The following is a 26956-nucleotide window of genomic DNA, read 5'->3' on the forward strand; positions in this document are numbered from 1 at the left end:
AGGGAGAGACACTTTTATACATTTGTACATTTATATATAATTCTACCCATCTCGATTATGGCTTCTCAGCTCCAGTAATGAAAAGGCACTTACAAGAAATGAGACCGCTTCTTACAAGAAATGAGACCGCTGGACTTAATTATGTTCAGACACCAACACCATCTGACTCTGCCTCATAGCCTCGGGGGGGTCCAGCATTGCTAGTGCATAATGTCACAGTTGGTCATAATGATGACCCTGGCGCATCAAGAAAAGGGTATACTTTGTTTAGGAAAACATTTTAAGGGGACAAAGAGGTATATGACATTTAGATTCCCATGTGTAGAGGTTAAAGTGAAAAAGTTCTGAAGTTTACACACAATTTTTCATTGTATCTGTCTGATCCTGAGCTTAGAAGCTTTGAGAATTAATAAGATAATATGACCCTGTGAGGTAAATTTTTCCCCCATTTTCAGAGGAGTGTTAGGAATGGAAAACCTATCAAGTACCAGGAAAACCACTGATTCCAGGTCCCTTTCATACTAGTGTTTTTCCCACTACGGTTATGCTTGGTTATATCTATTGGAAAACAGCTTCTCAAGCTTACCTCTTTATGAGGCCCTAACGCAGCTCAGTGCCTTTCGATGTTACTGATTCTAGAGATGTTCTGATAAAAGGTTTTTAAACGCCAATATTGAATAACTAGGGTCGAGAACGAAAACTCCATTAGCTCAGTTTTATTCCTTGATCAACTTTATTACTTATTTGGAGTGCTCCAATTTTCTTTCATTTTATTTTCACCGAAATTTTAAAGAAAATATTCCATTTAAATAGATTTAACCATGTCATATTTTATTAATTATAGCTCTGCCTTCTGAATTGTCTTTGGTTGCTATTACTTCTACCATAGCTAATTCTCCTGTGTTAAATTTTGCAGATCTAGATTTCATCAAAGTTTTTGTATCACTCTGGTCACTAAAAAGTTTTGTGTGATGTGTTAGCCATGGTCAATTTTCATTTATGGTATTTCTACCGGTAATATACATTATGAACTGGACAAAATCCCTATTTATTTACAAATTACAGTTTTGTCAGCATGAATAAAGCATCCACCTCTCCTTTACTGCCTTTATCCCCATTCCCGAGAGTGCCCCTAAGATCCCACATAAAATGCATATCAGCATATTTACTGAGATCATTTTTCACCACAAAAGGATGAGGAACTTAAGGGCGAGACTTTTAAACATCTATCCCTTGTGCTTTACGCAGACCCTACCATACACTAGAGGCTTCAAAGAGGTCAAAAATTCACATGTGTAGACAAATTAGGTCCCTTAAGATGCCAGGCAAACGAAGTGCTACCAAAACACGAAAAAACTGTCCTGAAAGTGCGTTCTGGGATACACCTGTAAACTTGGATCAAGTTCGCTCCCCTCTCCTCAAAATACATCGACTTGTGCTGAAAGAAATCACGACCTATGCCCATAATTCTGACTTCGTAATTATATAGGGGGTAGTTTTGGTTTCTGCTTCTTTCCCTGATTCAGTGACAGGTAACATATTTCATGTACAAAATGAACTGCAACACCACGGCAAACAAGGGACAGGCCCTCAAAGTTGTCGGTAGGGAGCCAGGACTCCGCCAGTGGCGTGGGGAGACACCATGCTAAACAAGCTTGCAAACAGCAGGCACCTTCCTGCCACTGAGGAGGAAGGGCTGGCCAAGGGAGGCCGGGGCGGAGGAAGCCAAGCTCTGCAGGCCCTGACAAAGCCCTCCCGGCCTCCACGCGTCGCCATGGCAACGCAGGGTCTGTGCCGGCCGGGATTGGCCGGCCTGGCGCGCGCAGGGCCCGCTGGGAAAGCGCGTCCCCGCCGCGGCTCTGCCAGTTTGAACTCGGTGGGCCAGATGTGGGCGGCGGGGCGCTGGGGGCCTACTTTTCCCTCTTCCTACGCCGGTTTCTCCGCCGACTGCAGACCCAGGTCTCGGCCCTCCTCGGGCTCCTTCTCCGTCCCTATGACGGGCGCACGTGGGCAGGGGCTGGAGGTGGTGCGCTCGCCGTCGCCGCCGCTGCCGCTGAGCTGCAGCAATTCCACCAGGTCGCTGTTGTCTCCCCTTGGCCACCAGAGCTTCCAGTTTGACGAGGACGACGGTGACGGGGAGGATGAGGAAGACGTGGATGAAGATGTCCATGATTCAGAGGCCAAAGTGGCGAGCCTGAGAGGAATGGAGTTACAGGGGTGCGCCAGGTAAACCCGAGGCCGCCCGGCCGATTCAGCCCTTTTCAAGATTCGTTAGACCCTCTTAAGTACCCCCTTCTAACACCCTCCTGCCCTCCGCCCCAAAGGCAGAGCAGGCGCTTGCAGACTGAGGTGCCGTGGTTTTTTTGGCACCTAAAGAGCCCTGTGCAAATTCTTGCAAATGACGATAGATTTCCTATGGCTGTTAATCCTTTTTTCCTGAGATATTATGATTGCTGCAGTCTCACTTCCCAGAAAAATGCATATAGTCTCAAACACACAAAACTTTGCTACCATTTCAGGCGTCCTATGAATCCTCAAAAGCCAGATTGTGGACTCCAGAACTCTTATCCCAAACCTGAACACCAGAACGTGGTTTACTGCACCTTAGTAGTACCTGTGGTTGGTTAGTCTGAAAACATACTGATTGCTAGTGAAGTGGGTTGTAGTAAACAGGTCACTTTTTATAACATAAAGTGCTGAAGCACAGAGATTAGTAATGTCAACCTCAGCATGTGGAGACATGGTTAGATAGGATCTGAGCATGCACAGAGGAATGGATGTCATTGTACCAGTTAGGACCAATGGGGTTATTAGAACTGTCTTAATTTGTTTATTTCTACTGTTATTCACTCAGCAAACATTGTGTGCCACATATTAGTCTAGGTACTGGGGACCGTAAACAAGATACTGGTCTCTACTCTCATGGAATTGAAGCCTAAATCAATCCACTTATTTTACAGGTAATAAAACCATGGCTCAGAATGCAAAAAGTGACTCAAAGACATGCACCTAGTTACTAGCAGACCTGGGTCTACTAAGAAGATAGACAGATCATGTTCTCTTTCCTAAACTGCATGCCTAGTATTGGGTATATAGAAATAGGAGCAAAGGGCCTCTCCCTGTAGGAATATTTCTGAGACAGGCCCAGTAATGCAGGTCCATTCTGGGATAGACTCATTACGTTTTCTTCGGAAATCATTTACAAGTTTATGATTGTCAAGCTGTGTAAGGCACAGTACAGGAGCTCTAAGAAATACAGGCCAGAGAACTCATGCTTTATGTGTAAATAGCAAGATACCCCCTTCAGTATAGGGTGTTCATATCCAGCATCAATGAATGAAATATGGAACCCGTATGAAGTAACCCGTATACATGGTTACAGGAGTGAATTAGTTAAGGATGAGAAGTAAAAGTAAGTACATTGGTGGGAGTGGAGATCAGAAAGAGTAACCAAGCAAGCCACTCATCCAGGCTGGTTGTAGCAACAAGAAACAGGCCTCCTCTGATCAACCTGATAGTAAAATTTAATGGTAGAGTTAGGGTTTCAGTAAATTGTTTTCATCTGGGCCTTTGTAGGTATTCTTCAGGACTGAGTTGGTCTCAAAGGTATTTAAAGTAAATTTGAAGGCTTTAGGAAATACTCTGAGCATAATCAACTGGACTAAGCAATCTGGACACAAGTTGGTGACCTGCGGAATAAATGACCATCGGAACTATAGCTCAGCTACTGAAACCTTGCATTAGTTTCCAAGAGCCAAAGCCCTGACTAAGTGGAGCCTGCCAGGAGAGGAGGCGAACGTATGTAGTCTCACTTATCCAAAGCCAGAATGAGCTGGTAGCACCACAGGGCTAAGGCTGCCTTCCTTATCACATTTCAGTCCCTATGAATCAAAGGAGTAGCTGGGACGTGGGTTTGAAAAGAGAATGCTGAAGTTGTCAAGCATTGTGTGGCAAGTATCAGATGCTTATTAGGTGCACAATAAATGTGTGCTGACTGCATGCCCATTTCCCACTTCCTAAAGAACAGATACATGCAGTGATTATTGTCAAATGCTTCCGAAACTTAGCACTTCCTTTCAGGAAAGGTAGATTTTTAGAAAATTTCCTCATTCCTCCTCCCCATTGGTCCTAACATTCTTTGATACAATGACATCCATTCGTCTGTGCATGCTCAGATCCTATCTAACCATGTCTCCACATGCTGAGGTTGACATTGCTCATCTCTGTGCTTCAGCACTTTGTGTTATAAAAAGTGACCTGTTTACTACAACCTACTTCACTAGCAATCAGTATGTTTTCAGAATAACCAACCACAGGTACTACTAAGGTGCAGTAAACCACGTTCTGGTGTTCAGGTTTGGGATAAGAGTTCTGGAGTCCACAATCTGGCTTTTGAGGTCAAACTGCTGACCTCTCTTTGGTGCCCTGGACAGCTTGGGAGTGACAGGATGAAGAGAGCAGGCAACCTGAGTCATAGCCCTTTCATTGTTCTGGGTTGTGAGTATTCTGTATGGAGCAGAGAGCAACCTAGAGAGCTGTGTGGGATTTTATGCCTTTTCTCCATGCCTCACCTGCCACATTGATCTGACTGGCAAAACGAATCGGGTAAGGCTTCTTTGAGCTAGACTCAGGCATCAGCTGCACATAATGGATATTACCTCAAGGTATTTTTGGTATAAACAGTGCCATGTTTAGAGGATACATTGACCTTCAAGGGTGTTGGTCAGAACTGAGATTAAGCTCAAAGTTAGCTTCAGACAAGATAATAAGAAGCGTTTTCCTGGAATATTTTATAATGTGCTCTGGGCCTGCTGTTTATCTATTCAGCTTTATCCTGGTTTTTCTACCACTATCCATTAGGAAAACCATGCTGTAATAAATATCTTGTTCACAAGTGGCCACTTATCAAGCCTTTCTTGATTATAAGTAAAGCTGTAGTGTGTGCGCCACGCATTTTGGACACATTTGTTATAAATATTAAGGAAGGAAATTTAATATTCAAAGTGTCATTTCCTAAAAGAAAATCCCACTGATCTGATTGTCTTTCAACGAATATTTCCTAGGACCCTATTATATTCTTGACCCTAAGCCAGGCTCTCGAAATAAAAAAATAAGTTAAGATATATTTTCTTTAATGAACTCATGGCCTGTGGCAGAGATGAACAAGTGACAGGAAGCCCAAGAGTTGTGGCTCCAGGCAGTGCTGGAGTTGAATTTTGAAGGGACAGTAGGAGTTTGTCGTAGTAATAATAATAGACTTACTAAGTACTTACTGAGTACCTGGAACTATCTTAAGTGCTTTAGCATGGATAGTTTCATGCAATACTGCCTGTAAGGTAGCCAGCCACAACTGTCATCTCCATTTTATAGACAAGAAAACAGAAGCTTAAAGAAGTTTTTTAAAAAAATGTACATAGCTTAGCTGGCCGTAGTGGCGGGCGCCTGTAACAGGAGAATGGCGTGAACCAGGGAGGCGGAGCTTGCAGTGAGCGGGAGATCGCGCCACTGCACTCCAGCCTAGACGACAGAGCGAGACTCCGTAAAAAAAAAAAAAAAGAAGAAGAAAAAAATGTACATAGCTAGGAAGATGCAGAGAGGATTTCACCCCAGGCTGTTTTACGCCCAAATCTAAGCTCTTAATCTGACTTTATGCGGAGGTGGAAGAAAGGAATTTCAGATTTAGGTGAAAGTTACAGGGCATGGGGCGTGGCACATTCATCAACCTGCAGGAGGAGTTCCTAGTGAGTGAAATGTAGAGTCTGGATCAGCTGTTGGTGAAAGAAGAGGCTGGAAGATAGGCAAAGGGCTGATTCGTGGGTGTCAGGCTAAGGAGTTTGGATTTTATCCTGTGGGTAAAGATGCCGTTGAAGAACTTTAAGATGAGGAGTGACATGATAGAATGATACATTTGAGGGATGAATCTGGCAAGAGGTGTGGATAATGGTTTGAAAAGGAGAAAGGGAGGCCAGTTTTGTCCAGATGGTGGTTGTAAGGTTGGAGGAAACAAGAATGGCTTTCAAAAGTGGAAAGAGGAATTAACATGACTAGGTGATCATGTGGGTATGGGAGGTGAGGGGTCCAGATGTTGATGAGGAGCAGATGGAGTCAAAGAGCTAGGGCTTCTGGCTTGAGTAACTGGCTGGAGGGTGATACGATTCACTGATGTAAGATTTAAGATTGTAAGAGGAGGCTGGGTGCGGTGGCTCACGCTTGTAATCCCAGCACTTTGGGAGGCCGTGGCGGGCGGATCACGAGGTCAGGAGATCGAGACCACGGTGAAACTCCGTCTCTACTAAAAATACAAAAAAAAAAAAAAAATTCGCCGGGCGTGGTGGCGGGCGCCTGTAGTCCCAGCTACTCGGAGAGGCTGAGGCAGGAGAGTGGCTTGCAGTGAGCCGAGATTGCGCCACTGCACTCCAGCCTGGGTGACAGAGCAAGACTCCGTCTCAAAAAAAAAAAAAAGAGGAGTACACTTTGTTGGTGGGAAGGGTGGTGGGTGGATGGTAGAGGATGATTAGATTTGTTTTCTTTTTTTTTTTTTTTTGAGACAGAGTCTTGCTCTGTCCCCCAGGCTGGAGTGCAGTGGCGCGATCTCGGCTCACTGCAAGCTCCGCCTCCCGGGTTCACGCCACTCTCCTGCCTCAGCCTCCTGAGTAGCTGGGACTGCAGGCGCCCGCCAACACGCCCGGCTAATTTTTTGTATTTTTAGTAGGGACGGGGTTTCACCGTGTTAGCCAGGATGGTCTCGATCTCCTGACCTGGTGATCCGCCCGCCTCGGCCTCCCAAAGTGCTGGGATTACAGGCTTGAGCCACCACTCCCGGCCTAGATTTGTTTTCAACTGATTGATATTTAAGTTGAGTTATGTATCACATAGTTGGAAATAAAGATCTGGAACTCAAGATGACGGTCTGGCCTGGAATTACTGATATAGGCATCATCAGCATGTAGTGGTAGTTGAAACTACACTACAGTGGGGGCAGATGGGTTCCTTCTGCAAGACTGGGAAGGAAAGACGCATGTAAGAAATAACACATCAACAGTGTCTCTTTCCCACTAGAATACAAATTTCATAAGGGCATGAATGAATGAAGAAATAATAGTAGCAGAAAATAATGAGTAAGCTGAATCTATGAAGTAGAAAAGTTGTGCAAAGCAGTGGGTGAAGCAATTGGTTGCTAGAAACAGGAATGTGAAAGAGACAAAGAACTGAGTCTGTAATAAACTAGTCTTTAGAGCTACTTTATATCCTGAACAACCTTGCTTTTATGGCTGCTGATTGTTAAGCTTTTTCTAAGTTTCATGAAGCTTGTGTATCTGGGCAAGACCCTGTGTTCTTTATTTATGTATGTACTTATTTCCCTGCCCCTCTTCTCTTTACCCTGAGTTGTTATTTTTCCTTATCCTCAGAAGAGACAGACTGACAGAGGTGCATGATGGAGATGGAGACTATGGTAGGAGGTAACCAGGCTAGAGAGTCATACACACCCTGTCTAAGGATTGGCAAAAGGGTTTCAACCAAAATGTTAAAGAATGTTTTGTGGCTTCTTATTTCAAAACAATTTCAAACTTATAGAAGAGGTGAAATAATATAAATAACTTTCATTTACCCTTCACCCACAGTCCCTAATTGTTAACATGTTTGCTTTATCATTCTCTTTGTGTGTACTACATAATCTTTTTTTCCTGAAGTACTTAAGGGAGGGAAAGGGAAGAGTCTGCTTCAGGATCTGATTAGGATTATATGTTGTAATGAGTAATTAGTTATCCAGGTAAGGTTTTTAGAAATAGAAAAGTGTTGGCCGGGCGCGGTGGCTCATGCTTGTAATCCCAGCACTTTGGGAGGCCAAGGCGGGCGGATCACGAGGTCAGGAGATCGAGACCACGGTGAAACCCCGTCTCTATTAAAAATACAAAAAATTAGCCGGGCGTGGTGGCGGGCGCCTGTAGTCCCAGCTACTCGGAGAGGCTGAGGCAGGAGAATGGCGTGAACCCGGGAGGCGGAGCTTGCAGTGAGCCGAGATTGCGCCACTGCACTCCAACCTGGGCGACAGAGCGAGACTCCGTCTCAAAAAAAAAATTAAAAAAAAAAAAAAAGAAATAGAAAAGTGTTGGCATTGAGGCAAATGGATAGGGTGTGGGTTATCCCAATGGGGTTTTAAATAACGTGGTTTTAGAAGATGAAGGAATTCAAAGGCAGTTTGATAGATAAACTAATTCAAATATTAGAATTTCTTTTCAAGATTTTTTAAATGTATACTTATGTATAATTCATGTATATTTGTAAAAATCACAATATTGTAAATACACTATTAAGTTTTGCTTTTACTGTACAGTTAAGTGATTTGGATTAGGAAGCAAAAGAGGTTCTTGTACAAGTACTATAGTAGCCTCTCTTTTGTAGCACTGAGGTTCAATCAGAAGATAACGAAGAAGAACAGAAACAGGTGCGCTTACCAGAAAGCCGCCTGACACCATGGGAGGTGTGGTTTATTGGCAAAGAAAAAGAAGAACGTGACCGGCTGCGACAGAAAGCTCTAGAGGTAAAACTAGACAGTGTTCTTTTTGTTTAATCTGTGAGATCAGAAAGTAGAGCTGTAGTTGTAAATTAAAATGTTAATGTTATTATTCCTGAAAACAAAGTCTTTGCATTTATGTTAGTTTACTATATCAAATTTAATAACTAATAAGTCATAATAATAGAAATATGTTCATTGTTAGAGCATTTGGAAAATACAGCTAAGCATAATTAAGAAAATTAAAATCTCCTCTAATTTCGCTGTCTGAAGATAATCATTGTTAGTATTATGACATAGCTTTCCAGATTTTCTTCTATGTAAATTATTTTGAAATATGTACAAATGTATATATATGTTGTATGTGTACGTACACTGGAGCATCAACATATGTACATTTAACTAAAGTAAATTCAACTGTATACACTCAGCAAAATTTTTAACTTCACTGAAACAAAATAGAGGCAGGAATCTACCTGCCCCCCCACCGCCCCAACCCCACCCCACCGTGTGTCACTCGTGAGCGTGTGCCCTGTGTGCTGGGCGGTGGGAAACTGCTTGCTAGTCTTTCAGGGTGTTTCAGTTTCTCTGTGCCTCCCTCACTTATGGACATTTCCATGTGTGAGTCTCTTTTGAACTTTTAGTATATGAACTCAAAAAAAAAAAAAATAGTTTTAGATGCATTTTCACATCCCTTCTTTAATGAGAATATTCACATATTTTTTGAACTCTTACTATTTCAGAACATGGCAACCAAATAGATTTGGATAATTTGGCATCCCCTAAACTCACTATCCAGACTATCTGAATTATTCCTATCCAAACACTGAAGCCAGATAAATTTGAATGATGAGGGACACTTCTTGTTTTTAATGAAACAGGATAAAACTCTTTTTCTCTATCATTAAACATTTTTATAACATTTTAAAATGGCTAATATTATTTAAATATATTTAAAATGTATTACATATTTGTTAAAATATAGTTATCTGGTTCACTCTTGTTGGATGTTTCAGTTTATTAGTAATTGTTGCTAAAAAAAAATCCTGGGAATTGGCTGGGCATGGCGGCTCACACCTGTAATACCAGCACTTTGGGAGGCCAAGGCAGGTAGATCACCTGAGGTCGGGGGTTTGAGACCAGCCTGACCAACATGGAGAGACCGTCTGTACTAAAAATACAAAATTATCTGGGTGTGGTGATGCATGCCTGTAATCCCAGCTACTCGGGAGGCTGAGGCAGGAGAACCACTTGAACCCAGGAGGCAGAGGTTGTGGTCAGCCGAGATCACACCATTGTACTCCAGCCTGGCCAACAAGAGCAAAACTCTGTCTAAAAAAAAAAAAAAAAAAAAAATCCTGGGAACAAAAGCTTCATGATCTTCCTTAGAATAACTTTTCTGTTAGTTTTGAAACCAGTTATTATTTGATAAATTTCTAACCAAGCAGGCAGTCACATGTCCCAGAGGCTTGGCATAATTCAAATGATTATGAAAACTAATACATTTTGCTATTTTTCTGTTGTATGATACTTTGTATTCTAGATTACAAATTTATTCCTGGAAAAGTGCACTGTGAGAGTGGCACTTATTTCCTCTTGGCAGTGCACAGGGCTTGAGAAAGACCTTACGGTTGATGTTAGGCAAGAATAATAAAAACCCTGGTTCTTTTATTTGCTGGGTGTAAGCAAGTTATTTAAACTTTTATGTTTCCATTTTCTCGTCTGCTCAAGAGGAATAAAATAATACCTGTGTCACAGGGGTTTTGTGAGGATTAAATGTAATGAAGTATAAAGATGCCTGGCTTTGTTTTTATTTGTATTGTTATTTATATCATTACTATTCATAGTCTTCTTAAAGCTTTTTCATTTATTTTCAGAATTAGGGTGTATTTTTGAATTCCCAGACTTACTTCTCTTACCTCAATGACTAATTCCATTATTTAGTTAGTAGCTTTTAAGAATATTTGTTCACAGTGAGCACTCTATTTTTTTATGTTATAAAAACACATACCTACATGTATCTCTCTCTATATATATGTATTTATAGATATGTATGTGAAATAGCATCTTAATTTTGTGCAAAACCTGGTGTTCTATTCTTTTTTCAAAAGGATGGTCATAATTCATTAAATTGGTTTTAAACTTAAATTCGGAAAATACTGATCCAGTGAGTTAATGGTAGAACAAAATTCAATTTCTGGTATTGGGCTTTATCTACAGTCTCACAAGAAGTTACTTGTTATATTAAGAAAAGGAGGGTCACTTCAAGTCATTTTTAGTCGGTATACAGAGAAAAGTTAATTAAATTTCAGAAAGTTAGTAAAGCCCGGGCTTGGTAGTCACATAGAACAAGGCTGAAATTTTAGCCTTGCCATTCTAATTCTGTGACATTAGAAAAGTTAATTAACTTCTCTGAGCCTCAGTTTCTTCATCTATAAGCCAGATGTTAGAGAGGCAATAGTGGAGTAGATAAAAGTGTAAATTCTGGGTTTTGTTTTGGTTTTTTGAGACAGGGTCTCACTCTGTCACCCTTGCTGGAGTGTAGTGGCGTGATCACAGCTCACTGCAGCTTTGACCTCCCCTCCTCTTCCACTTCAGCTTCCTGAGTAGCTGGGACTGTAGGCACACACTACCATGCCTGGCTAATTTTTGTTTTTATTGTTTTTTTTAGGCGGGGGGAGGGGGTGGGTTTGCCGTGTTGCCTAGGCTGGCCTCTAACTCCTGGGCTCAAGTGACACCTCCCAAAGTGCTGGGGTTACAGGTGTGAGCCACGGCGCCTGGTTTAAAAGCGTAAATTCTTGAGCCATACTTCCTGCATTCAAAATTTGGACTTTGGGCAAATCCTTAACCTTTCTGTGTCTCAATTTCCTTATCAGTGAAAGGGGGAGAATAATATTTGCTTCATAGTGCTGTTATGAGGACTAAATGAACATCAGGATATGGACTAATATCTACAAAGCACTCAAAGTTATTATATGTGAAACGAGATCATCATAACTGCTATGAAGATTTGTTTTGAGAACAGATTAAAATAATAAATATAAACCCTACCACAATGATAAGCACGTAGCAGGGTATAATTATTTGTAATTTGGTTCAAAGATTAAAACCTTTTATATATTTAGTAGTTTGACATTTCTTATGGCTACTGTATTACTCAACTCTGAAGTGATTCAGTTTTAGCATGACTCTTACGTATCAGTTATGCCAGGGATATCCTAACACATAGGCCAACTACTCAGCTTGTTGTAAGCTCATGTTGAGCTTTTGTGGTATTCACATTCTTTCGCTGCCTTTTCCTTTATTTTGTTTTTATCTCATGTTTTCCTTATTTTTCTGTCTTTATTGACTGTATTCCCCAATTTGTTTATAAACCATATCAAATTTTTAACCATAAAGAATAGTCATCTCAGATCCCTATTAAAACTAAAAAGCATGAAAGGCAGAAAAGCAATTTTGCCAAGGCTTCATTCATGGCAGAACTGGGACTGGCACTTAATTCTTTGACTTCCATTTAAATGCTTTTCCCACAATATCAAGATGTATTTTAGAAATAAGTGAGTCAGACTTAGTATTTATTTTTTAATGAACTCTGGCTTTCGTATTTTCTTTAAGATTTAAGAGAACATTTGTAGGATAGTTTAATCATTAAAAAGATCATGCACACTCATAAATTTGATTTGAGCATCAGACATTTGGTTTGTTTCAGACATCTCTGTGGGACTAAGTTAAAAAATTATTTTAATTCATAAAAAATTACCCACTTACAAAATGTTATACATTTGTAACTTTTGTTGAGATGATAAATATGGCAAATATTGAATCAATTATCAAGCATTATGAAAAACTAGTATATTGGTTTTGTAGGTCATTTAATTTTTATTTACTTTTTAATTATTATAAATAATTATTTAGCCAATTGCTCCAGGTTCTCTATGGTCATTGGCTGATTCTAATTCTTAATATTTGCTTTAATATATTATTATAATCAGTTGTAAATTATAACAATTACCTAGTTTGTGAGTAGTCCTAGTGCCTTTTTTTTTTTAACCATCTTGCCTTTGGCCATTTTATTCATTAGCCCTTAATGAGCCCTTAATGAAGGAATAGGGCAGGATATAGAGCTGTTGGTGAAACTCAAAACTGTCAGTTTTTCTGATTATTACCTTCAGTGGTAAAAAATTATTTGAAAGTAGGCAAAACCTATTAAAATAAAAATGCATGTTTAAGATCTTCTTTGGATTTTGGTTTTCCATAATCAAGTGTTGTATTCCACGGGAAAATATTAATAGCTATCTCTAATCCTGTTGAAATTCAGTGGTATACCAGAAGACCATGTAGGGGCCTTTCAAAGGAAGACTCCAGCTGTGTCCAGAAGGAGACTGGCCTTTGTGGTAAACATGGAGTCATTCAGGGTGGGAAATTCTAAGAAGGGCCAGACTTGGAAGGGAGGGTTGTGTCTCAAAATGTGATGTATATTCTGGTTTGACAAATTACTTGAACAGACATCCTGAGATTAGAACACTGTTTGGGTTATTGGTAGCATTTTCTAGGTACATTTTGACCCTTTTTTAACCCCTCAATCAACATTAGCTAAAATTTGTTAGCCATCAAATAGGAGTACAGGGTTTCTTTTTTTCTCATTTTTTAGTTTAGGCAAATGAAGAATCTTAAAAGGTACATTTAATTATACATTTAAATAATTACTTTTCTTGAAAATAAAATTTGGGACTATTTTGGAAATTTTTTTTTTTTTTTTTTGAGACAGAGTCTCTCTCTGTCACCCGGGCTGGAGTGCAGTGGTGCAATCTCGGCTCACTGCAAGCTCCACCTCCCGGGTTCACGCCATTCTCCTGCCTCAGCCTCCCGAGTAGCTGGGACTACAGGTGCCCGCCACCACACCCAGCTAATTTTTTGTGTTTTTTTTTTTAGTAGAGACGGGGTTTCACCGTGTTAGCCAGGATGGTCTCGATCTCCTGACCTCGTGATCCACCCGCCTTGGCCTCCCAAAGTGCTGGGATTACAGGCATGAGCCACCGTGCCCGGCCTTTGGAAAATTTTTGATATATAGTTGTCAGGTCTATATCTTGCCAATTAATAATGTCTTTCATATTTATATGTTTGTATATATACACACATATGCACATATAAACATACATATATACACACATGTATTTGTGTACCTGTATATATATATATAATTTTTCCCCCTTTTGTTTCCTGACATAAGTCCAAACCCTCTTTTCCTTTTCCTTTTTTCGTTTTGAGATGGAGTCCCACTTTGTCACCCAGGCTGGAGTACAGTGGCGCGATTTCAGCTCACTGAAACCTCTGCCTCCCAGGTTCAGGCGATTCTCTGGCCTCAGCCTCCCCAGTAGCTGGAATTACAGGCACCTGCCACCACACCTGGCTAATTTTTGTATTTTTAGTAAAAACAGCGTTTTACGATTTTGCCCAGGCTGGTCTCAAACCGTTGACCTCAAGTGATCCATCCGCTTCAGCTTCCCAAAGTGCTGGGATTACAGGCATGAGCCACCACGCCTGGCCCAGAGGCCCAGACCTTCTTTTTCTTGTAACTCATATACTATTGTACACTCTTAGTCAATCTTCCTCAGAATAGTTCTCATCCCTTCAAATGCAGTCTTCAGCCTTTGTCATTAAGAGCTCTGAATTTTCCCTTTTGCCAGGTATTCTTGTTTCATATAGTTCACTTTACTTTGCCTGTCTCAAAAGACCTTCTCCATCTAGCTAGTACCACACTCAAATTTTCTACCCCCTCCCACCTCTCAATCTGTCTCCTTTTGAAGCCATCTTTTCACTGTTCCTTGTATGGTGCTCATTTCTGACTAGCCTGGTAGACTAGGCTAGGGGGAAGGGAAGATGTTTCTCCTCATCTTCCCTTCCCTTCTCTGAACTTTTATGATATGCAATAACTCTCAATGTAGCACTTATTTCTTTAGTGTATAGAGAATCAGATCAGAGACTTCTGGGATTTCATCTTTATATCAGATTTATATCAGTTAATGCTAGGTCCATAGTAGGTGTACCATAAAAGTATACTGAATAAGTCATCAAAGAACAATAGCTGCTGAACTGATGAAAAATCCTTAAAGATGGATATTTGCTTTTGGGGGTATAGTGTTTAAAAGTTGGAAGACTTCCTGAGTGAGGGCAGCTATCTTCTATGCAGCAGAATTTTAGGATGAGTGATTATGGAAGACAGATTTCCTGTGACCAGTTGTTTAAAATGCAAAAGAGATGTTCTTGGTGTCAAGTTTTATCTTCATTTAAGACACTGGAATTAGTCTGAGGGTTGGAAAATTGTCTTTCCCACTACCACCCATGCCCAAGTAGGTAGGTGTTTGGGAAAGAAAGGGCTATGGAGGAGAGTGGAGACCAACAGAAGATACGTAAGGTATCTGACTATTAGTATCTAAAGACAGAGAAGAAAAATAACCAGTAATTATGGTTGTGAAGTCCTAGTGAAGTCTAGTTTGAACAGCATTCTCAACCAATGCAGCAATTTAACTGATGAGTGACAGAGTGGTGGCATTCAACTTGTAGTTTTATTTGGCCATACCTTTCACATTCTTTTTCCTGAGGGAATGCCCAAACGTGTAGATTCGAGTGACAGCAAGGCAGTTAAATAATCTGGGATATGAATGTGGTTTTGTTTTACACTTCAGCAGCTATAAAATCAGCGAAGAAAACTCTGGGTTCTTTTTTTCCCTAAGGAAAATTGAATGGTTTCTTTGTATTTCTTTTGTGTAACTGAATTAAATTTTTAATATAGGGATTATTTAATTTCTATGCTTTATCTTCATCAGGAATCCAGAAGCTTCTTATAACTGTAAAAAAAAAAAAAAAAAAAAGTTGCAATTCTCTTGAGCTTCTGCCAGTAGCTTAGAGTGATGCCAAAATTTATGTGTGGGAAAGTTGATTTCAATGAGGGTAATTTAGCTGAAGTTTAGTCTAGGAAACTAGTGTTTTGCTGCCAAGCAATTATTTGCACATTTCTAAAAAATGACTTATACTTTTACCAATGCCTTTTTTCATCATAGACTGGTTACTTAAGTAAGTTATTGCCACTAGTGGCATGTGCTCTATAAAGGAAACTATATTCTTGTTTAATTTGGTTAATAACCTCAGGCTTTTAAAATATACATTATTTGGGTGCTTCTATTAAATGTTGCCTTTTGTCTAAATAAAATCCACAGGAATTAAATCAACAACTAGAAAAAAGAAAAGAAATGGAAGAACGTGAAAAAAGAAAGATAATTGCTGAAGAAAAGCACAAGGAATGGGTTCAGAAAAAGGATGAGCAAGTAAGGAGGGGAAAATGGATACACACGTTGACATCTCTTTTGCAAAATATTTCTTCCTATTACACTTCATTACTTAGGTTTTAAAAAATACTTCTCGTAGAGTCTTTCTTCTCTGGCTTGTTTTGTTTTTCTATCCTGGTGGATATTTATCAAGTCTCTATCTTCTGCCCTTTGCCCTCTACTTTTCTCCTTTTTCCCTCCTGTGGCTTGCACTAATATTTGCCTGCAGGCAGTCACCAAGTCTGTATTTCTAGGCCTGACCTTCTGGATCCTTATGGCAAGTGCCTCCAAGTCTGCAAATCTAAAACAACCCATTTTGCCCATTCCTCCTTCTTAAAACCATTCTCCCATTTCTCTGTTTCGTTCCGCTGTCTTCTTGGTCACCAAAGCTTAATTAGAATTCTTCTGTTGTTCATGGCACATGGATACATATGTAACAAACCTGCACATTGTGCACATGGATCCTAAAACTTAAAGTATAATTAAAAAAAAAAAAAAATTCTTCTGTTGTTCCTAATCATCTCCTCCTTTTCTTTACAATTACTACTCCCCTGTTTGTGATCTCTTTCCATTACGCCTTTCAACTTATTGTTTACTTCTTATACTGGGTTGTAAGCTACATAAGGGCAGAGATTTTTGCCTCTTTTGTTCAGTTTGCCAGGAGCTAGATGAGTACCTGCGCATGATATATGTCCAAAAATAGTTCAATTGAATGAAGATGTTCATTGAACGGATGCATTTTTTCCTTTTAATTTTAATATATTCTTGTATGGATCACACACATTCAAAATTTTAAAAATACTTATTCTGTGGTCAATTTGTCTTCTGTTGTGATTTTTACATATTTAGAGTGGTACTGCTTTTATTATTATAATCCAGTTTTACAGATGTGGAAAATGTTTAAATTGTAGGACAATATTTTAAATTTTAATTCTAACTTTTTATCTTTATTGTTGAATCTAATGCCCAGTGGTATTAATAAGAGTACTAAGTAAATAATTTCAGTAAATTGAAGATGATATAACCTTCTTCATCCAAGTATTATAAGAAGGAAATCGGTTAGATGTATGTGTGTTTTATAACCATATTTGTTTAGAAGTCAATTACTTTTTTTTTAAAAAAGTTTACTTCATCCCATGATATAACAAGAAAGAGATCTTTGTGAATAAATTCAAAAATCAAAATAAGTCTCTGTGATTGTTATAAAACTTTGGGTAATATCTTTTTGAAATTTGTAGCTATAAAACAAAATTATTTTACACATGCAGAATAGTTTGCTCTTTCCTCTAAAAGTCCCTCTTCTAATGCCATTAAGCTAATTTTACCATGCCAATCAAACCTAGTTGTTGTTTGTCTAAGAATGTAAGATACTGCTGGGAGACAATATATTCACTGTTTTAATTAGTGGCAGTAGACCTAATCCAATTATTTGAAGAAAAAAAAACTTATTTCTTTTGGAGGGAAGTAGCTTGCCCTGATATAAATCACTAGTTATTGCAGGCAAAATTCCGTAATGTTGAGAATTATTTAAAAATAAAACTCAGAAGTTATATTTACCTGTTCTGCAGACCTCTTGTTCATGTTAAGGAATAATTGATTATTCTTTTTTTTTTTTTTTTTCTTTAAGACCTATCAGATTTCTTCTTTCAGATGTAGTTACATTTACCTCTATTTGTAAAGACTGCTCTCCTGGTTCTTCTCTTCCTGTCTGGCATCTAGCTTTTTTCTCCTCTGTTTACATTTCATGGTGTGTGGTCCTCAGCTGCCTCCAGCTTCATTCACATTTTAGCTGTATCTGTGGCTGCTATTTTCTGTAAGTCATATTCACTGTGTTTTATGAAAAAATCAGACACAAAGAGTTTATGCATTCATTAGCAAAGCTAGTTTCTTATAATATGACTGTAAATTTTTAAGTGCTTTTAAAATAAATGTTCCATCTCATCTGGTACTCCTAACATTTGTGTTGCCATGGTAATTTATTTTCTGGATGTGTTTATTACAGTGTTATCACATATTTTGTAAAAGGTCCTTTACTTTTAATGTTTTTAAAAATTATTTAAAAATAAAATCGTTTTTAATTCTCAAAACACAACTGATTTTCTAATGTAAGACATTAATTCAGATCAACAAGGTATATGATTGATAATACTGTTATCATTGCATTATTCATGCTTTCAACAAATATTTACTCAGCTTTTACTATGTGTGAGGCACTACTGGAGAAAGCAAAATAGAAATCCAGAAACTTTAAGTAGCCAATTGTTATGTTAGTTTCCTTTAGTTGTATGAAGCAAAGGTTCTCTCAGTGCAGCGTCTTTAAAAAAGGAAGATTTATTGTTGTGCTCTGTGTGGTATAGAACTAGCGTGCCAGAAAATCTGAAGCCACTTAGTGGCTGGTTCCTCTCTCAGTAGTAGTGACTACTCTGAGTGCCTGTTGTGTCTTCCTTTTGCTAACTAAAGGCATTCTGTTCACGCTTCTTTAGTTTAAATCCTACAGAAGTCTGTCTGATTTTTTTTCAGAATTAATTCTATTGAGCTATAGTTTGCATACAATAAAATACAACTATTTTAAGTTAGATGACTTTGGCAAATTTAGGTACCCATGTAACCATCACCATTAAAGATATAGAACACTTCCATCACCCCAGAAAGTTTCCTTTTGCCCCTTTGCATTCACCCCCACTCCCTGCCCCCAGCCAGCCTCAGCTCCAAGGAAACCATTAATCTGCTTTCTGGACCTGTAGATTAGAGTTGCCTTTTCTATAATTTCATATAAATAGAATGATACAATACATACTGTTTTGTGTTGGTCTTTTGTTTTAAAACTTATCCTGATGTTTCATGTATTATTCCTTTTTATTGCTGACTATAGTATTCTATGAAATACATTTCATAGAATATGTTTATCTGTTTCATTCAATTTCATAGAAATTGTTTGTCCACTAGTTGATGGACAATTGAGTTGTTTTCAGTTTGTGATATTATGAATAAAATTCTCTGACCACTCACGTACAAGTCTTTTTGTGGACACTTGTTTTCATTTCTCTTGGGTGAATGCCTAGGAACTAAATTACTGGGCTATATGGTAAGTATGTGTTTAACTTTATAAGAAATTGCCAAACATTTGTCTAAAGTACTTGTACCATTTTACATCTCCACTACTATTATAATAAGAAAGTTCCAGTTGCTCCACATCTTTGGCAGATTTGGTATGGCCAATCTTTTTCATTTTAAGTCCTTCTAGTGAGTGTGGAGTGGTATGCCATTGTTTTAATTTTCATTTCCCTGAGATCTAATGATGTTTAGCATATTTTCATAAGCTTATTGTATTAGTCTTCTAGAGCTTCCATAACAAAATGCCACAAATTGGGTGGTTTCAACAACAGAAATATATCTTTACTCACAGTTCTGGAGACTGGAAATCAAGGTAAAGGCATCTGTAGGTTTGATTTCTCCTGAGGCCTCTCTTCATGGCTGTCTTTTTATGTCCCCACAGGGCTTTTCTCTGTTCACATATTTCCCTGGTGTCTCTTCCTCTTCTTGTAAGGACACCAGTCCTATTGGATTAGGGTCCTACCCTTATGACCTCATTTAAACTTGACTACCTCTTTAAAGATCCTATCTCCAAATACAGTCACATTGGGGATTAGGGATTCAACACAGGACTTTGGGAGAGGGGCGGGAATACAATTCAGTCCATAACATATATTGACCATTTCTACATCTCTTTTGTTGTTGGCTTGTTTTGTGTTGTGTTGATTTAAGTCATTTGCCCATTTTTGAAGGGATTGTATGGCTTATTATTAACATACGAGAATTTGTATATTCAGACTATAAGTCTCTTCTCAGATATATGTATTGCAAATATTACTTCTCATTTAATTTTTCCTTTCCTTCCTTCCTTCCTTCCTTCCTTCCTTCCTTCCTTCCTTCCTTCCTCTGTCTTCCCTCCCTTCCTTCCTCCCCTCCCCTCCCCTTCCCCTCTCTTCTCTCTCTTTTTTTTTTGAGTCAGAGTCTCACTCTGTTGCCCAGCCTGCAGTTTAGTGGCACGATCTTGGCTCACTGCACCTCTGCCTCCCGGGCTCAACCAATTCTCGTGCCTCAGCCTCCTGAGTAGCTGGGATTATAGGAGTGTACCACCACACCCGGCTAATTTTTGTATTTTTGGTAGAGATGGGGTTTTGCCATGTTGGCCAGGCTGGTCATGAACTCCCCATTTAATTTTTCTTAATGGTATTTTTTTTTTTTACTAACAAGAAGAAGCACTGTTTAATGGTATTTTTAAAGAGAAGTTTTAAATTTTGAATAATTTCCATATTTCAGTTTTTTAAATAGTTGGTAGTTTTTGTGTTCTATTTAAGAAATGTTTGCCCACCACGAGAGGATAAAAATACACTCCACTGTTTTCTTCCAGAAGCTTTATAGCTTTAGCTTTACCTGTATGTCTATTCAGTTTAATTTTAATGTATAGTATGCATTAAAGGTCAAGATTCACTTGTTTGCATGTGGATATCCAATTGTCCTAATAATATTGACAAGATAATCTTTTCCCTATTAAACTACCTTTGGCACCTTTGTTTAAAATCAATTGACCATGTATTTATAGGTCTGTTTCTGGATTCTAGTCTATTCTATTGATTTACATCCTGTGCAGTACCACACTAACTTGTTACTATAGTTTTATAGTTCTGAATTTATTATTCTTGAAATCAGATAGTGTAAATCCTCCAGGTCTTCAATTCTTTTTTAAACTTGTTTTAGTTGCCCTGCATCTTTCCATATATAGTTTAGAATCAGCTTATCAATTTCCCTAATAATGCCTGTCCTAATAGTGCTTGGCACTGTTGGGATTCTGCGAAATATAAACACATAGATCATTTTGGAGAAAATTGCTATCTTAATAATATCAAATTTTAAATCTATAAACATGGTTTTTCTTTCCAGTTATTTATGTCTTCTTTAATTTCTCCCAGCAGTGTTTTTTAGTTTTCAATGTATAGCAGTATTATCTTTTGTTAAATATATTTCTCAGTATTTCATGTTTTTGCTTTTGAGGGCAGTTATCTTGCCTTGTTCCTGATATATAATATATATTTTATATATATACACATATGTACAACACACACACATTTATAGCATATATGTAACACATGTTTATAACACGTAACACATGCTTATAACATAAGTAACATGTTTATAGCATATATGTAACATATTTATAATTTATAGCATACATGTTTGTAACATGCAGCATGCGTGTGTTTATAACATGCAGCATGCATATGTTTATAACATATATATATGTTTTTTTCCCAGCCACACTCATACGGAACGTTTCTGATATTACCTTGTAATTTCCATGCCTGGTTTTGATATCAGAATAATGCTGGACTCTTAAAATAAGCTTTGATGTGTTTACTTTTTCTCTGTGTTCTAAAATCATTTTTTCAAGGTTTGATACTATTAAGATATGCCACAATAATATTTTATATTATTAAAATATGGAGTATCTTTAACTGTGTAATGGAATCAACTAGTGAAGCTTTCAGTGACTGGAGTTTTTGTAGGAAAGTTTTAAATTTGAATTGTTTTTATAAGTAGAGGGTTATTCAGACACTACTTTTTCTCAAATTCATTTTGGGAAGTGACATATTTTAAGGAATTTTGACATTTCATTTAAAATATTGAATTTATTGGCATAAAGTTGTTTTTAAGATTCTCCCATTTTGATTTCTGTATGATGTCTGTAGTGATCTGCCACTCACCGTCTCTATGACCTTAGGCAAATTAGCCTCCATGTGCCTTAGTTTCCTCCTTTGTAAAATGGGATAATAATGGTATCTACCTCACATCATGATTATAAGAATTAATTGAGAGTGTATACAAATAAAGTATGTAGAATGGTAACAGACATAGTTAGCACTCAATAAATGTCAGCTGCTATAATTAAAAACAATGCAAGAACTGGTTGATTTCTTGTAGGTAAAGTCGTGGAGGACAGTCATGAGTCACATGGAGATTAAGCAAGATATACTCCAAGGTCCTTTTCAATTTGTAGATCTTCTGACAGTTTGAAGTAGTTAAAATCCAGTATTGTTCCAATGGCTATTGAGTTCTCAGCATGAAAAGATTCTGTTTCACAGCTATTGGCTGCCCAGCGAGAAGGAAATACAGCAACTTTGATATAACTTGGGGAATTACTTGAGCTTTGATTTTTTTTTTTTTTTTTTTTTTTTGAGATGGGGTCTTGCCCTGTCTCCCAGGCTGGAGTTCAGTGGCACGATCTCAGCTAACTGCAATCTCCGCCTCCTGGGTTCAAGCAATTCTGCCTTAGCCTCCCAAGTAGCTGGGATTACAGGCGTATGCCACCACGCCCAACTAATTTTTTGTATTTTTAGTAGAGACGGGGTTTCACCATGTTGGCCAGCCTGGTCTTGAACTCCTGACCTCAGGTGATCCACCTGCCTTGGCCCCCCAAAGTGCTGGGATTACAGACATGAGCGACCGCGCCCGCCCTGAGCTTTGATTTTTAAGACCTGTCTTTCCTGCACAGCCCTGGACATACCTTGCCTATAACTGATGTTTGTTGGTTGAGTCTTCATTGAATTGCTTATATTAATGTATTCTATAAGCTGCTTTCAAGGGAAGAATTTCTTTTCTTGGCTCATAATGATTTGCCTGGGTGATATGTATGGCATTTGTATTGCATATACTTTTTATGCCTTCCAGATTTGTTTCCAAACCTTTGATAAAGAAGACTAGCTATGTCATTGGTTATTTAGAATTTAGCTGTGTTGGTAGATTATCATTTAAATAAGGAGGAAAAAATATTGAGTTATAGTCTGTGTCAAGCATCAATATTTTTTTTTCTATAAAGGGCCAGTTAATGAATATTTTAAACCTCTGGGGTCATGCAGTCTCTGTTGCAGCCATTCAGCTTTGCTATCATAGTGCAAAAGCAACTATAAACAATAAATATGTAAACGAATGAGTGTGGCCACATTCCTATACAACTTCATTTACAAATACAGGTGGATGGTAGACCAGATGTGACTGGCAGTCCTTAGTTTGCCACCCTCTGGTCTATGGAAGAATTATATAGCCAGAGATTTGCCTGGATGTGCCCTTACATACAGTGTTTAATGAGCATTATTCACTTCTCCTCTCTTAATTCACTGATGGCAAAGATTTATGCAAATATTAACATTGACAAACTGTCCTGGAAATATGTGTGTGTGTATATATATAAATATATATATTTATATATATAAATTGTGTGTGTGTGTGTATATATATATATATATATATATATATATATAGCCCCTGTTTTAGAATGAGAGTAAGCATCCATGAAAAAATACTAAGATTCAGACCATCTAACAGATTGTAATTTTTATTCACTATCATTTATTCAACAAATTTTGATTGAACACTATATTAGTCTGTTTTCATGCTGCTAATAAAGACATACCTGAGACTGGGAAATTTACAAAAGAAAGAAGTTTAATTGGACTTACAGTTCCATGTGGCTGGGGAAGCCTCATAATCATGGCGGAAGGCAAGAAGGAGCAAGTCACGTCTTACATGGATGGCAGCAGGCAAAGAGAGAAAGCTTGTGCAGGGGAACTCCTTTTTTTAAAACTGTCAGATCTTGCAAGACTTATTCACCAATTGCCCCTCTGATCCAGTTACTTCCCACCAGGTCCCTCAAAGATATTTGGGTGGAGACACAGCCAAACCATATCAAACACCTGCTGTTCACTCAGTACTGCCCCAGGCTCTGAGTGGACATTGGTGAGCAAGATCTTTGTCACTGACCTCATGAAACTTATAGCCCAGCAGGTAGACTGACATTGAACTGTTAATTGCAGGTATGTTATATATTTTCATAAACCATGTTGTGCCAACTGCCATGATACCATGTCTATTTTTAAAAATAATTGAAGTTTAGAAAATTGCTGGATGCAGCAGTCTTTCCTTAAATGAGTATAATTACTGGTATTACAATTAAACTTTATCTATTTTTATTTAAGAAAAGAAAAGAAAGAGAACAAAAAATTAATAAAGAAATGGAGGAAAAAGCAGCAAAGGAACTGGAGAAAGAATACTTGCAAGAAAAAGCAAAAGAAAAATATCAAGAATGGTTAAAGAAAAAAAATGATGAAGAATGTGAGAGGAAGAAGAAAGAAAAGGTATTTTTATTAAGGTGACCAGTTAGAATACCTAACTTTGGTGTTCATATGTGTCAACTATATCTTAGAAAAAGTATCTAATAGAAAATTGGCACTATATTAGCATAAAATAAACACATGAAGCTATCCTGTTATGCTGTGTTTAAACTTCAAAAATGAATATGCATTTGTAGTTTTCTTAAGCTGAGAAATAGAAAGCCTGTTGATATTTTTTCAGTCAGGTTTAAAACTTGTTGCTGTTATTCCTTTTAAATATTTTTCAATGCATTTTATGGGAAGTCTTACTACCATTTTATAAATTACTATTCTTTGAAAACAGCAAATACTTTTTTCTTTGTGGGTTTGATGTCTTATTGTTTTTCAGAGCTGGACACCTTAGTGTATGTCCCTGATCATGTTCAATATTCTACTCATATTATAAAAATATGATTCAGTATTATGACCAGTAAGCCATTGGGGTAGGAAGCTACTGGAGAAAAAAAGAAGTAGTAGAATTTGAATGGAATGTATAGTTACAGAATATCCCTGGAAATATTTTGGTCTTGTCATTTTAAGGAAAAAGAAAAACAACAGCAAGCTGAAATACAGGAGAAAAAGGAAATAGCAGAAAAAAAGTTTCAGGAATGGTTGGAAAATGCGAAACGTAAACCTCGTCCAGCTGCAAAGAGCTATGGTTATGCCAATGGAAAACTTACAGGTTGGTTTTTATGTTGTGTGGCTTACATAAATATGGTTTGCAGAAGCAAATATTATACTCCTTTTGACAGAAATAGAAATGTGTAAAAATTATTTTTCTTTCAAATTACTATTTTCCAGAAGATTATATTATAAACATACCATGTTCCTATGGAGATGCCACAAATGTACTGTCATTCTCCACATTTGCATTTCTTAAAAGCAGTAGTTACAAAACTGCAAACTTATGCTTTAAAGTAATGATTTGTAACATTAAGAAATGAATAGTGTTCTCTTACATTTTTTCATTGATAAAGCCTTAATCAGGATATATTTTAAGGGGTCGTTTTGCCTCCTCTCCTTCTAACCCTCTCTAAAGCAGAGCTTCCCGTGTCCTTGGCACATTCTTTGTGTGAGGTAGAATACTAGACAGCACATGAACCAGACACAAAACCGATTGGCCTTTAGTCTTGGTCTGATTATAAAGGGCAGTGCATGTTTTTCTTTGTGCTTCATGTTGGAAGCTCATACCTTGCTGACAGCTGCCTTCACTTGTTTAAGTGATTTATTATTAAAATACTCCCATTCTGTTTTGTTCACACAATAGAACATATTCCAGACTTTGTTTTGACCATCTTGGTGAAGTGAGTGTTGACATATCTATGCAAAGTGGGTTGCCAGTGTCTGAAAGACACATTCCTGCTGTCAGGATTAGGCCTCTCTCATATGTCAAGAAGGTCATCTGTTTTAGCTACTGAGCATGTCCCGCTCCTTTTTGTTTCTTGCTTGAAAAAAAGAGTAATAAGCAGTGGCTTTAACCCAGTAATTGGGTAGTAAAGTTAAAAGTTTAGGTGGGAATACTAAACATATTGCGTAGAAGTTAATTACTAAAATAATGGATTGTTTTATTAATGTTTTGCATTTTTAATGAGTTTAATTCTAACAAGCAGCATATTTATCTGCAAATGCTGTACTTAAGTTTCTTTATTCTTTATGCTCATATCATTTTTATGAATTACGAAATAAAGGAATTTTTGTGCCAGTAGTGACTGAAGGATTTGGAGATGATTTGTAAAATGTTCTTCCTTCAAATGTGTTTATTAGATGTCAGACATCACAATACTTTAAACACTTCATATACATTAGCAAAAGAATGCTCCGTAACTCATAATCACAATTACAGTGATATTGTGAAATCTTATTGACACTGATTCAGAATTTCTGTGATTCTAAACAAGAATCTTGATTTACTATAACTTCATATGAAAAATAAATGTTTTTCTGTAAACTTCAGTATCTGACAAGTGGAAGCTAGTACACAATCCAGTAGTTTCCCAGACTGAGTTTAGAAAATGAAAGTTTTGTTCAATTTAAGGATCGTAAAATTAATTTCTTAGTAAAAATTTTACAGGAGTTTGATTTACATAGGTTTTAACACTAATGTTATTTGGATTCTTAGAATTATCATTTATGCTTTAATTTTAACTGTGAATATTTACTGTATTTGGAAAGTGTTACTTCTTTGAAAATATCAAGGAGTTTAAGTTTCAAATAAGTCACATTCGCTTATTAGTGATAATTTGTCCATTTGACATTTTAACATTTTTCTAGAAGTTTTAAGTGGCTTCTTTGATGTCAAGAAAGTTTTTCCTTGTTTTGATCTGATTTTTCAATAATTTTAGGTTTTTACAGTGGAAATTCCTATCCAGAACCAGCCTTTTGTAATCCAATTCCATGGAAACCAATTCATATGCCACCTCCCAAAGAAACTAAGGTTCTATCAGGAAGGAAGAGTAAAAGACCTGTGGTAAGTCAGCCACACAAATCATCATCTCTGGTAATTCATAAAGCCAGAAGCAATCTTTGCCTTGGAACTCTGTGCGGATTCCAGAGATAGCATATGTGGAAAATAACATGCTTTTATCTGGAGGTATTTAATTTAAAAATCAGAAATTGTTTTTTACTGCTCAGTCAATAACTCAACACTTAATGTGATTATTGACAAATAGCAATTTTTGCATTTGTATATGGAGTCCTTAGAGTTGAGGAAGATATTTTCTGGATTTTGGTTTTTATAAACTTTTCAAGGTTGATCTTGGCATGTTGTTTTGTAGAATAAGTGGCTGAATATGTAAGAATTGTGTTTGTATTTAGCTTGCATTAAAAGTACACTGTAATACCAATAAAACTAACAATTTTTCTTGTATTGTTTTATATTGTTACTAGTTTACATTTATAAACATAAGATT

At 37.6% G+C, this 26956-nt stretch overlaps 1 protein-coding gene and 1 long non-coding RNA gene across 2 annotated transcripts in view; one reads left to right on the forward strand and one right to left on the reverse strand.

The window, feature by feature from the left end:
• The window catches only part of LOC131384618 (uncharacterized), a 36193-nt gene extending 36046 nt beyond the window's left edge, over positions 1-147 (reverse strand). Inside the window, exon 1 of the long non-coding RNA XR_009215644.1 lies at positions 94-147. This is a non-coding gene — a long non-coding RNA (uncharacterized LOC131384618). The remainder of the gene's footprint in view (positions 1-93) is intronic.
• A 1710-nt stretch (positions 148-1857) lies between these two features.
• CCDC34 (coiled-coil domain containing 34) lies at positions 1858-26913 on the forward strand. The gene is made up of 6 exons (XM_032166382.2): positions 1858-2226; positions 8404-8542; positions 15733-15840; positions 23874-24032; positions 24588-24729; positions 26390-26913. Exons 1-6 carry the CDS (start codon positions 1886-1888, stop codon positions 26602-26604), a joined length of 1104 nt encoding a protein of 367 aa, XP_032022273.2. The 5' UTR covers positions 1858-1885; the 3' UTR covers positions 26605-26913.
• The last annotated feature ends 43 nt before the right edge of the window (positions 26914-26956 follow it).

The sequence above is a fragment of the Hylobates moloch genome, unplaced genomic scaffold (genome assembly GCF_009828535.3).
Source record: "Hylobates moloch isolate HMO894 unplaced genomic scaffold, HMol_V3 SCAFFOLD_11, whole genome shotgun sequence".
NCBI classification, from domain to species: Eukaryota; Metazoa; Chordata; class Mammalia; order Primates; family Hylobatidae; genus Hylobates; species Hylobates moloch.

What these genes read in the sequence shown, in the direction of transcription:
- CCDC34 (XM_032166382.2), top strand. Translation starts at nt 1,886, where the DNA reads ATGTGGGCGGCGGGGCGCTGGGGGCCTACTTTTCCCTCTTCCTACGCC. An exon ending in TTCAGAAAAAGGATGAGCAA is followed by an intron (nt 15,841 to 23,873) that starts GTAAGGAGGGGA and finishes TTTTTATTTAAG; the next exon opens with AAAAGAAAAGAAAGAGAACA. An exon ending in TGCCAATGGAAAACTTACAG is followed by an intron (nt 24,730 to 26,389) that starts GTTGGTTTTTAT and finishes CAATAATTTTAG; the next exon opens with GTTTTTACAGTGGAAATTCC.